The following is a 12,649-nucleotide window of genomic DNA, read 5'->3' as shown; positions in this document are numbered from 1 at the left end:
ACATACACACACATGCACACAGACACACAGAGACACATACATATACAAGAACACACACATGTGCCTGCAATACAACATAGCTTTTGTCATATGTCACATGGTTCATCTGGCAATGGCCTTATTGGTCACAAATAGTGCCTGGCACACTATTTAGAGGACATACCAGGCATCATAAATTTGGACTTAATCCTGGGGCTAGTGTAATAGTGATTACTTCCAAATGAGGACATAAAAAGTCTGTGAGGAGATTACACTGAAATCTTTCAACCAAAGCACAAAATGCAAATTTACAGGCTATATTTTGTACTCCAACTACCTAGAGAGTGTTCTATTAGTAAGTTACTGCCAGACTCTGCTATTGTGGAAGATGCTTTCTGTGATAAGAGCAGTTCTCCAGTCTTGGCTAGGGCGAGGGTGCATTTCATTGCAGCCGCCAAGAAAAGGCTCACTGCTGCCTCCTCACTGATGGCCAGCGTGAAAGGGCTTGTTTTACTTAGATACCTGGGGCTGAAACTGGTATATGGCTTCTCCTGAGACTTTCAACATCAGTTCCAGCAGCTCTTCTTCTCTCTGTTGTTTATGTCAGTCATACAATTCCGAAGTCTCCCATCTAATTATCCTAATTTCAGTTACAAATTGTCAGTGCTTGCCAAACTGGATTGAGTATTCCAGCAGAAATGACAAATAGCTTTCATCTTGCACAGGGACTCTGACTGATTGCTAATGGTTACAAGGAGTGTTGTTGAATGAGATTTTCAAACCTGCTCTGAATTTCCGTAGGAAAGAATTCTGTGATTGATTAGTCATGTCTGTCACGGGTAGGGGAATGTAGGAGCTATACGCACGCTTTGGTCACACTATCTCAGCAGGCCATTTACTCCAGTGTTGGCAGGTCCTTATTTTCATTGCCTATGGTGTTTAATAAGATCATCACATATTACTACTCACGTGATCAATTCTCTGGAAGACCCACTAGTTGTTGAACCTCACTTTCTATATTGTCCATATTCCCTGTTACTCCTATTCTTTTTGATACTTCATTGTCAAGAGGATTCCTGTGACCATTTCCTTTTACAAGAAGAATTTATCTTCCTAATGTCACTTTAAAGAAAAAGTTAATGCTGGGCTTGGGAGATGGCTCAGTGGACGAGCACTGCCTGTACAAATGTGAGAAATGGAATTCAGATGCCCAGAGCACACATAAATGCTGGACAGGCATGGTGGCCGCCCTACAGCCTTGTACTTTGAAGGCAGAGACAGGAAACCCTTAGGGTAGGACCACTGTCTAGTCACGTGTCTGAGCTCTGGGTGTAACTGAGATTCCTTGGCTAAAAAGGTGGAGAAGGACAGAGGAAGGCATCCAACATCAACCTTGGGTCTCCACATACATTTGCATACATACCCACGACACCCCATTAAGTATCCACACACATGTCAATATTGATCCATACATATAGGTCACATGACCATACACATGAGAAAAATGTTAGGATTGTGTTCTCATGTGACATGAAGCTAAGATACATTTTTAAAAAAAGCTAAGAAAATACAGAAAAGACTGGAACAAAGAATAAAATTACCCCTATGGCTAAGGTTTTCAAATTCAGCCCAGAGTGGTACCCATGGCTGTGCCCTCCCTTCTTCAACTAGATGTCTGGGCAGTTCTAATTTTACAGCTCTTCTAAATAACATGATTGGCATCTTATGAAGACTCTCCTTATATATATAACAATTAGCTACACATCCAAATACCTAAATAACTTCTAAATCACAAGACTCCTGGAGAGAGTGAGTTAACCTTTTCACTGATTTGTAAAAATTCATTATTGCTAAAGCATGGACTAAGAACCTGCCAAATGTCACTAGACACGAAGAGATTGATTAAAAGAAAATCCCTCTTCACCAAGGAATGATGAACTGCATGCTGGAGCAAACCCTCTGACACACAGTCCCACTATGTGACTTTTCTGCCTTGAACTCAGAGCCTTTCTTCACCAGCATCCTCTGTCTTCACTGGGGAGTGGCTACCTGAGAATGTCCTTGTGTAAAAGGTCATCAAGCTACATGTTATAGATGTATGGATTTTATTAACATAGAGAAAATTTGAGAGCTGGAGAGATGGCTCAGAGGTTAAGAGCACTTGTTCTTGTAGAAGACGTAGGTTTGATTCCCAGCACCCACAAGGTAGATTACAACCATCTCTAACTCCTGTTCCAGGGGGCATATACCCTTTTCTGACCTCCAAAGGGAAAAAGTACACAAGAGGTACACAGACATAATGCAGGTAGTATATTCATAGACATAAAATAAAATAAATAAACCTTTAAAAACAAAAAGGAAAATTTCAAAATTATGTCAATATAACAGATTTTATTTTATTTTATTTTAATTGTGTCTTACTATGGAGGTCTGGCTGGTCTAGAACTTTCCATGTTGACCAGGCTGTCCCTGAGTTCACTTGCTAATAATGTTATTCTAATCTAATATCATCTGTTAGCACTTAATGCTCCTGAACCACCAGTAGGCTGCAAGGAAAGACCACAGAAATCAAGCCTTGCACGTCATGCTGGGTTCTTCTGTGTGTGCAGAGCATTCTTGACCTGGACCAGACAATGCTATGCCTGACAGAAACCTCAAAGGGAAGTTCTGGGCCCTTCATGGCTCACTCTTGGAGAGAGCATCCTTACCAAAGTCACAGGGTTTGGAACTGGGCAACCTGGGAAGATGTATGTATTTAACCTCCAAGGTCACTACTCTTCATCTGACTTACAGAACTAACATACTTAATTTGTCCTAGTAATATAACAACTGCGATTAAGATGCTTGTTCAGAGCTGGGCGTGGTGATGCACACCTTTAATCCCAGCACTTGAGAGGCAGAGGCAGGCGGATTTCTGAGTTCNAGGCCAGCCTGGTCTACAGAGTGAGTTCCAGGACAGCCAGGGCTACACAGAGAAACCCTGTCTCGAAAAACCAAAAAATAAATAAATAAATAAATAAATAAATAAATAATGATGCTTATTCGAAGTATTCTTCTTCTGCATCTCCAGTTATGTAGAGAGGAGAAAGAAAAAAAAAAATCACATTTCCAATCCATCAGTGTGGCCCTGGGTATTTATAACTTATCTTTTGTTTTTAATTCTTGTCCAGGCTTGTGCTGTCTAGCCAACTACTACTACTACTAATTCTCCTTCTTCTCCTCCTTCTTCTTCTCCTCCTTCTTCTCCTTCAAGATCTTATTTATTTACTTGATATAAATGATGAGTACACTGTTTCTGTCTTCAGACACACCAGAAGAGGGCATCAGATCCCATTACATATGGTTGTGAGCCACCATGTGGTTGCTGGGAATTGAACTCAGTACCTCTGGAAGAGCAGTCAGTGCTCTTAACCTCTGAGCCACTTCTCCACCCCCCCCCCAACTACTTCTTATATCCTTATATCCACCTCAGCCATAATCCCTACAGCCACTTACTACTACAGCCTTTCAACTTGCTGGCCCACGCTTCCTGTGACCCAGTTCACTTCCATAGGAACTATAATGCATCTATCCACCTTCCAAAGACCTTGGAAGCAGCAGCATTTCCATCTGCCAGGGGCTTGCCCATCTGTTTTGACTATTCAGTGGTGTCCGGCTATGCTTTAACTTCTCAACTCCCAACGGCACCTTTAGAATCACGGCAAGTAGTTTATTTGCTATGGGATAAACAGGAGATCATTTTGCTGGCTAATGTGTAAGCTACAAGTGCTCTTTCTGAAGCTGTAGTTGGGGGAGGGGGGAGGGGTTTACACTGTAGACTCATGAACAATTCTACAGAACGCAGAGGCACTTCCAACCCTTCCCAGCCTGGCAGATACTAACCTAGTGGTTAACTCCGTGCACATGAGGAGGTGTAAATGACATTAAGCAGCATGGCTTCCTAGGGACAAAGCCCTGACAGTCTGCTAGCATGGCATGCCTAACAGCTAAGCACAGCTAAGCACATCTGTCTGTGGAGCTGTTATTGCCTCTCCACACTACTGTCTCAAGAGATACATTCCCAGCTCATGGCTCAAGTGTGGATTCCTTGCTGGAATGAGTGATCTCCTCTGTAAATCTGTCCCTTGTATACGTAATTTATCATAATGAATTCCTAGACCCTGAATGCAATAAAACTAAGCCAGGGTGCATAGGGGACACTTGGACACTTACTAAGATTGTCCTCTTGAAGCTGGCAGTTGGGCTGTGTCTCCTCTCGCCTGTCATGTCAGAGGAACTAAATTACACTCCTCAAGACTCCAGGGGCATACAAACTTATACCTGGAATTCTCTATACTACCTCTGGCCCCCCAATTGCATAATTCCTCCCCCCCCCCAAAAAAAAAATTAGTGGTCATTTCAGTAGGAGGGGTATGGAAAGAGAGAGTAGGCCAGGGGATGAATATTAGTAGAAGCCTTCCTCTGCTGCTCCCCCAACTTGAACCTAGTCCTGTCCAATACGTGTATATCTAGAGCCGTGTGCAGAGCTCTGAAGAGCACGTGGGTGTGTGCTCACATGGGTGGGGCATTATTCTGATGGAGGCTGGCTGCAGGGACATACTGGAGGTAAAGTAGAGAAACTACAAAGGGGACAAACAACCGCTGTGTTACTCTGAGGTGGCAAGTATAAGGGCATTGAAAATACAGAAATAATGTAATACTTGCTCTTAGTGAGATTTAGAAGCAGTTTCTCAAATCCAACCAAATAGAATTTATACACTAGCATCAAGAACATCACAGCAACCCTTACCCAAGAAGGAACAGCTCTGATTCTGAATGCTGACTTCAAACACCTTGGACTTTTTCAAAAACCAACAGAATTTGTAAAATAATCGTAGCTTTTAAAAAAGTGAAATAAATCTTTGGGTTTGATTATTAAAGCAAAGAGCACCAAGAAAATTCTCTTTATCTTCTATGTTTCTCTCTCGCTCTCGCTCTCTCTGAGAATTCAACAATATTTGCACAACGTAGCAGATCTAAATTTTACAAAAATGGATTCATGCCACAAGACTAGAAATACCATACTTGAGTGTTTGCTGAATGTTCTTATAGTTAACAAGGAAAAACCCCTCCACTGCAAGCATCATTAACTGCCACTATAGTGTTTAAAATGTATTCCAAGTCACGTCTCCCACCGAGAGGGTTAATTTACTTTTTTCACCCATGAGTAAAGATGGAGTATTTAACATGTGCATTAAAACTTGCCGAGTGTTATCTGGAAGGTCAGGCAACAAAGGCTTGGTTGATTAAAAGATAATAATCCTTATGAAAGTGGAGTCACGAAATGTGGCGCGGTTGTGGCTCCTGCCTGGGATCCCTCGTCACTGTCCGTGTGTCCTGACTTCACTGTCTGTGTGTCCTGACTTCACTGTCCGTGTGTCCTGACTTCACTGTCNGTGTGTCCTGACTTCACTGTCCGTGTGTCCTGACTTCACTGTCTGTGTGTCCTGACTTCACTGACCGTGTGTCCTGAGTTCACAGCCTCTTTTCTGCCCCAGCTCCCCTGGTTTTCATGCCTCAGGACTTTGCCTCTTTCTCTGCAGGTGTTTCCTGGGAACTGAATGTTGCTCTTCCACAGAGCTCCGGTGGGGCATTGCAGTGCAGGGCCTTGCTACCTGGAGTGAGCTGTTCTCTGTTATGCAGTGGGATGAGGAGGCTGGAGTGAGGAGCAGGTTACCCAGAACAGATCCCGGACCTTGGGACTCACAGTCTTGTGTTGATGAGGCACAGACCCCTTACTTTTGCAAACGGCTCTGTCTTTTAACAAAGTAGTTGGCAATTCCTAAGCTGGCTGTGAAATTAACCAGGAATTCACTTCATCTGTGACAGAAGAGTAGCTCTCTTTTTATTGACTATTTTTTATCTGGTTTCTCAAGACACGGTTTCTCTGTGTAGCCCTGGCTGTCCTGGAACTCTCTGTAGACCAGGCTAGTTTCGAACTCACAGAGATCCATCTGCCTCTGCCTCCTGAGTGCTGGGAACAAAGGCGTGTGCCACCACTGCCTGGCTATTTTATCATCATCTTAATCATCAGGGTCTCACGGTGTAGCTCTAGTTGTTCTGAAACTCACTATGTAGACCAGGCTGGCTTTGAATTCACAGAGATCTGCCTGCCTTTGCTTCCAACGTGTTGGAATTAAAGGTGAGAGCTGCTGGCTATCAGTGCTGAGGGCCACCACAAGGATGGAGGAGCATTCTTTAGCCAGGGTTAAACACCGAGGCTATTTCCTCCACTCAAAGAAAATGGCTGAGGAGCAAGCGGACCTCAAGGAGTATCTGAAAGGTAGAGGGAGCTGGTCACATACTGATCCACTTCCAGAGCTGATCAGTTATAGGAACATGGGCGATTTAATGAGTTTCCATAACTTTGTTCCCTGCTCTGTAAAATGGAACCGACAAAGCCCAACTCCCAGGGCGGAAAGGCTTTAAAAGAAATGGTAGAAGTGATCCGAGCAGATACAAAACACTTGGTAAAACTAAGCCTTCTTGTTTGTAAGCGGGCCGGGTAGTGATGAATTGTCTGGCGTCTGGAGCCAGGTGGCTTGAGTTTGCATCTTGCCCTCACTATTTTATAACTTATATTGTAAGTTGCGCAAACTTCTCTGACTCAGTTTCCCTATGATTAAAGTAGAATCTTAATACAAATGGTAGGTACCTAATAAATACCTGCTGCTTTTATTTCACTAGGAATAAAATAGACTGTTTCTATCTCAATCAATGATACAGTGAATTAAAGGAACACACACCAGTACTGTGTGTGTGTGTGTGTGTGTGTGTGTGTGTGTGTGTGTGTGTGTGTGTTTAAAGTCCTGAAGACTGTGTGCACTTATGAATTCTGGGGTTGACTCAAGCTGTGATGCAAAGGGTGGGGCTAAACTGTAAAGTGAAAGAAAAACTCTGAGGGGCTATAAACCACCCACCAGGGAGCTATTTCTTTTGTAATGTGCATTCCATTTCTTCTCTCTCATGCGTTTTAATTCCTTCCACATTTCCTGCCACAATTATCAAATGTTTAGTTTCTGACCTCACTTTTCTGGAGACTGGAGCCCAGGGAATTTAGAATTGTTTATTTTCTGTCCATAAACCTTTGAGTTAATGGAGGGGCTTGTGCCATAGGGTTTGCTGGTTTGTTTGTAGTGTCTCAGGAAGGTCACTGGAGTTGAAAAGAAAACATTAGAAGGAGAGAGAGAGAGAGAGAGAGAGAGAGAGAGAGAGAGAGAGAGAGAGAGAGAGAGACTCTACATATTTTAACTGGAAACCAGAGGTCCCCAAAGGGTAGAGCCGCAGATTCCCACATTTGCTCAACTGAGTTTAAGGGGGAAATTTGGATTGTAAAAGGCTCTTATGGGGCCCAGATAATAACAAGGACAACAACAAAAATCCAGGGCATTTTACAAAGAAGAAAATGCATTTCAGGAAATCTCAATTCACTCTATGAAGGAGAAAGGAAATTTCATTTTGCTGTTAAAAAAAAATCTTTTAAGTCTCCCCACCCCACCCCCCCACCCCCGCTAGGAAAGACTTGGAAAGAAAAAGTCCCTAACTATTCTCCGTTTCCTCTGAAGTGAACAGAACTCAAGGCGCCTTTTTGAACTCTGCTCTGGCCGCAGCCTCTGCTCCCATCCGCCCAGTCCGTCCTCTCTCCCCACTCCCCAGCCTCCCTCCATATTAGGCGTGGTAGGGCTTCAGCTTATGGCCCAAACTATTTCAAGAATTGAGATCTAAGTTTGTTAGGTAGAATTTCTGCTCCGAGCGTGCCAGAATCCCACACCATCGTAAGGCTGGGGGACCTTCAGTCTCACCCTCAGAGAGCATCCTTAGAGTGCACACTCGACCGCTGGGGCGCAAACCCCAGAGACCGGTCACCTACCTCGCCGTGGACCAGGGCGATGGCCACCAGCGCGAGCGCCAGCCAGCGTTTCCACATCTGCGGAAGAGAGAAGAGGGTGAGAGTGACGGCGCTGGGCCCTCGCTCAGACCCTAGAAACTTCTTCGGGTCCCGCAGATTCATCCCCCTCCTCCCAGCACACTCTGTGCCCGCAGCGGCCGGGCCTCTGCACCGCGCTCACCGTGCTCGGGTCCGGGATCCGGAGGACACTGGGCAGGGTGGCGGCAGAGAGTTAGAGGCGAAGGTGGGAGCGTCGCCGATCACCAGGCTCCGAGGAAGTCCGACCTGGGCTCGCCGCCCCTTAAGACCCCTCCTTCCCCGCCCGCCGGCCCCCCAGCTCCTCCCCATTCTCCTCCCCTTCTGCAGCGCTGCCCCCGCGGCTCCCGCTGCGCTCCCTCCTCCCGGTCCCCGCCCGGAGCCCAGGAGCGTCCATGCACCGCAAACCGCCCGGTCCTCTCCTAGACCCCAACCAAGAATCCTCAGATATCTCAAGAGAAGGCACTGGGTGTCCGTGTCTCAAGGGACCCTGAAACAAAGGCAGGGGAAACCACAGAAAACCCACGCCCGGGAGGGACGCTGGCCTGCGGCAGCGGGGGGTTGGGGGTTGGGGGTTGGGGTGGGTGACAGAAGGAACTCCCTGAGAACTGCTGCGACAACCAGATGGACAGCACAGTGGGCATCCATGCCAGGGCTGGGATTCGAACCTGAGCATCCCAGAGCCACCCTTCATTGTTGAAAGGGAAAAGGGAGAGTAGAGGATGTGTGGGTGTCACTACAGCCCAAGAAGGAAGTGGGCACAGGAGCCCAAGATGGGCTGGTGAGCAGAAAGCTCCTTTGCATTCAGCTGTGGGTGTACTGGGGAGAGGGGGCAAGTGCCCTGCTCTGCAGCGTTTTTATATGCTTCCCTCCAATCCAGGAACTCTAATCTCTCTCCACCTCACCAATCTCCGGTTAGCACCCTTGCCATTTCTGGAAAAGTCCCTATTTGAGCCTCTGATCTCCACCAACATTTCTTTCCCCAGAGGTCTTCAAAGGTGTGCTGCCTCTATAATTAAGAATGCTGATCCCCTATCTCTTTCCTGTCCTGGCTTCCCTATCTCTGGTGGCCAGGAATAAATCTTTGTGTGACACATTTCAGACTTCTTTCCACCTGCTCAGGCGTCGCCGCCCATTACTTCTTTTCAGGCTGGCCTCCAAACTTCCTGTGCTTTTCCCATAGGAGGGCTGTCTGTCACCATAGCCTAAGCGGTTTCTCACAGAGATCTCCTATGCAGCCCTTCAGTTCTGTGCCCAGGTCTACTCTGTTATTGCGGACTCTCAGTCCTCACTCAGAAATTCACGAAGCCGCCACTGGAAGCAGATTGAACCGGGCATACTCATTCTTGACTGCACTGAAAAATAACCGCCATGTTCATTCGCCCTGGGGTTTGGATACTACCGTGTCACATCTTCGTCCACTGAGAAACTTCATCCACTTTCTTCTCTCACACCAAATCCAACCTTTCTGCCTTCCTTGTAAGCACTCCATTACACCCCGTGGCCAAACCTTATTGTCTTGTCTTCACCTTCTTTATCACATTCCCCGATGCTCTCATCACACCAGGTTTCCTGGTGTACTCTGAACTTGTCTTAGTTTATCTTCTCCCAAGGTCCGCTGAATACCCACGGCAGAAGGCTTCAAAATTATGCCTAAATTCCACACTGAGATAGCCCGAGTGCTACACAGATGGAAACCAAAATGTAAACTATGTTATGGCTCATATTGGAATGTTGGCCACAGCTTTAGAACAGCCAGAGCTTCGCTGGGTCTGCTACTGCTGAACCCCAGAATCAAACACACTCCATAGGCACAGGGAGAGTTGGAAAACCTGCTTGTAAAATCAGCTGCATGAAAAAGCAAAATTAATGAATATAATAAATAAGTAAATAAATAAATACTCGATGTCCTCTATACTTAAGAGGAATGCCCTAGTTAGTTTTGACTGCTGATTTGACATAGCCTGAAGCTAAGAGAAGAATTGCCTATTAGATGGGCCTATGTCTGTGGAGGCATTGACTTGATAGTTGATGTCGGAGGACCTAGCCCACTGTGGGTGGCACCATTCTGTAGGCACCTGGTCCTGGGCTAGAAAGCTAGCTATGCATGAGTCTGCAAGCAACATCCCTCCCAGGTTTCTGCTCCAAGTTCCCACTTGGGGCTCTTTCTACCCTGACTCTCCTCAGTGATGAACTGTGACCTCTGAGGTGAAATACACTCCCCCTAAGTTGCTTTTGGTCGGTGTCTTTTATCACAGCAATAGAAAGGAAAATAGAACACAGAGAGAATGACACATTCTTTGAAGCTCACCAGTCAGTTGTTGCGTGCCTTCCTACTTGTTGGATCAAGATGAACAGAGCATAAATGGCCCCCATTGGCTACCCTGCCTGTCAGTGTGCTAGGGTTGAAGAAATGAGCTCGGATGTACTAAGGTTTGCTTCTGTCCTCTGATAACAATGCTGTGTGCCCTCAAAACTGGCAAGGCTGTTCCTCTACCGAAAGTCTCTTGATTGCGTTCAGAACTGAAAATGAGTTTCTCTGCATCTCTTGCTTGTCCTTTTCTTGACAACAACTTGGGGGTAGTAGAAAGTATTTAAGTTTGAAGTCAAAACCAACCTGGCTTTCTATGCTGGCATTGCACTTACCAGCTGCTAACCTTTGCCCTCTCCCGGCCTAGGTTCTAGCATCTGACAAATGGCAGTCATGATGCCCTTCAGTGCAATTTAAAGTGGCAGGTTGTAAAAAGTGCCTGGCAGACAGAAAGCAGGGCTCTATAAACGGTAGAACCATTATTATTTTATTGATCTTCCTGGCATCTAAATGGTAGCCAGTACTATGTGCCAGAGAGAAGAGAGCTTGCATCATGCAGGATTTTTAGGTAACTGTTACAAGACACTGAAAGCTTTTAAAAGTGATTCCCATCTTCCGATAAGAAAACTGAAGATCAGGAAAACTCAGATATTTTCCCAATAAAATGTTTTAGCATTTTATTGTACACTATTATTCTCTGTTTAATACTAAGGACATAATTGTTCTTGATTAAGCGTAATCAACAAACAGAGACAAAAGAGATAAGAGCAACATCAGAACTAACTATAAGAGGGAGTTGGGTTGGTGAGGGATATTTTCCATTGTGAGTAATAGATATTTATTCAAGTGTCCTCTCTATAGAAGCCAATTTAAATAAGTAGCTGTGATGTCACCGGCGATTTACTGACTCATGAGAAGTGCTGGGACAAGGGCTGGGGACTCTTCTCCTAGGACCTCGCCTGTGTCCCCAGGGCCTACGTCTCACTTTTTTTTTTTTTTTTAACTTTCAGAGTCATATCTCATGTCTTTCCCAGAATTTACCGGGTGCTTCCTGGGAGCTACAGTCTGTTCTCAAGGTGAGAAACTGACCCTAGAGGACGAACGTAGGCGAGGGAGTTAGCCTTTTTCTGGAGATGTCATAGACATCTTAAGATATGTTTTTAAAGTCCAAGTAGAGATTTTGTTCTTTTCCCCTCCCTGCTTTCTTCCTTCCCTTCCTCCCTCCCCTTCCTTCCTTCCTTCCTTCCTTCCTTTCTTTCTTTCTTTCTTTCTTTCTTTCTTTCTTTCTTTCTTTCTTTCTTTCTTTCTTTCTTTCTTTCNCTTCCTTCCTTCCTTCCTTCCTTCCTTTCTTTCTTTCTTTCTTTCTTTCTTTCTTTCTTTCTTTCTTTCTTTCTTTCTTTCTTTCTTTCTTTCCTGACAGAATCTCACTCATAATCAGGCAATCCTCTCGTTTTACCCTCCCAAATACTGGGATTTCATGTGGGAACCACCCAGATCCAAACTGATTTTCTTTGTGTCTCCTTAACTGATCACTGTGACTGGGGGAATCAACTGACTTAGACACATGGGGACCCAACCTTAGATCCATCTAAAAACCAGGCTGGTTGTGTCTAGAGGTTCAGGGACGAGATGCTCAGAGTAGTTGTGAGTTCACAGCTTGGATTGTGACTTCTGCTCTGAGCTGGTAGGACTGACAAGAGCTAGTTCCCTATAATCGTCTATGATGTACTACAACAAGATCTACATGTGGTATTATTTGGTTTAAACTAGATTAGCTGCCATTTCAGCTAAAAAATAAAAAAACCTAAACCAACCAACCAACCAACCAAACAAACAAACAAATCACAAGAGACCTCTGAGTTGAAGGCAAAGCTTTTTCCTAGAAAAGCTTAGGAAAGAGTAGAGTTGACATTGTTCCTACTTTTGAAAGAGTTCACTGTCTGTCGCACTAGCATGGTGAAAGTAATGGCAATCAGATCTGATAAGTTGATCAAGACTTCAAAAGTAATGGTAAACCTATTTCAAATGCAGAGATTAGAGTTAATTTAACTAAGTGGTAATGCGTGTGCATGGTTACTAGTGAAACCCTGATCTTAAGTGCCTTGGAGTATTGGTTAAATGCTTAGGACCTTTAGAACTTGGGTATCCAGACAAAAGGCAAACCTACTGTGTTCTTTCTCTTCAATGATGTTTAAAGACACGTGATAGTCAATACGATGCTTTAAAAAATTTCACTTGGTTAAGAGTCTTACAAAACCCATACCTTTTGTGGGGGAAGGCATCTCCCTGTTTTATTCAATGATGGTAAAAGGGCTCAGAGGCAACTCAGTTGGTTAACTTGCCCACACAAGCTGGTGGACCTGTGTTGGAGTCTCCGAACTCATGTAAAAACAGCT

General features: G+C 44.9%; 1 protein-coding gene across 1 annotated transcript in view; it reads right to left on the bottom strand.

Annotated features, from left to right (window-relative positions):
* Window positions 1–8,210, bottom strand: part of Fstl1 (follistatin like 1) — a 50,831-nt gene extending 42,621 nt beyond the window's left edge. The window contains exons 1-2 of the mRNA XM_021209599.2: window positions 8,088–8,210; window positions 7,889–7,945 (exon numbers count right to left, since the gene is read on the bottom strand). Of these exons, the coding sequence (XP_021065258.1) occupies window positions 7,889–7,945 (57 nt within the window). The 5' untranslated portion in view covers window positions 8,088–8,210. The remainder of the gene's footprint in view (window positions 1–7,888; window positions 7,946–8,087) is intronic.
* Between the last annotated feature and the right edge of the window lie 4,439 nt (window positions 8,211–12,649).

The sequence above is a fragment of the Mus pahari genome, chromosome 12 (genome assembly GCF_900095145.1).
Source record: "Mus pahari chromosome 12, PAHARI_EIJ_v1.1, whole genome shotgun sequence".
In the NCBI taxonomy this organism is placed as follows: domain Eukaryota; kingdom Metazoa; phylum Chordata; class Mammalia; order Rodentia; family Muridae; genus Mus; species Mus pahari.
Note: the sequence above shows the minus strand (reverse complement) of the source record. Positions and strands in the feature narration are given on the sequence as shown.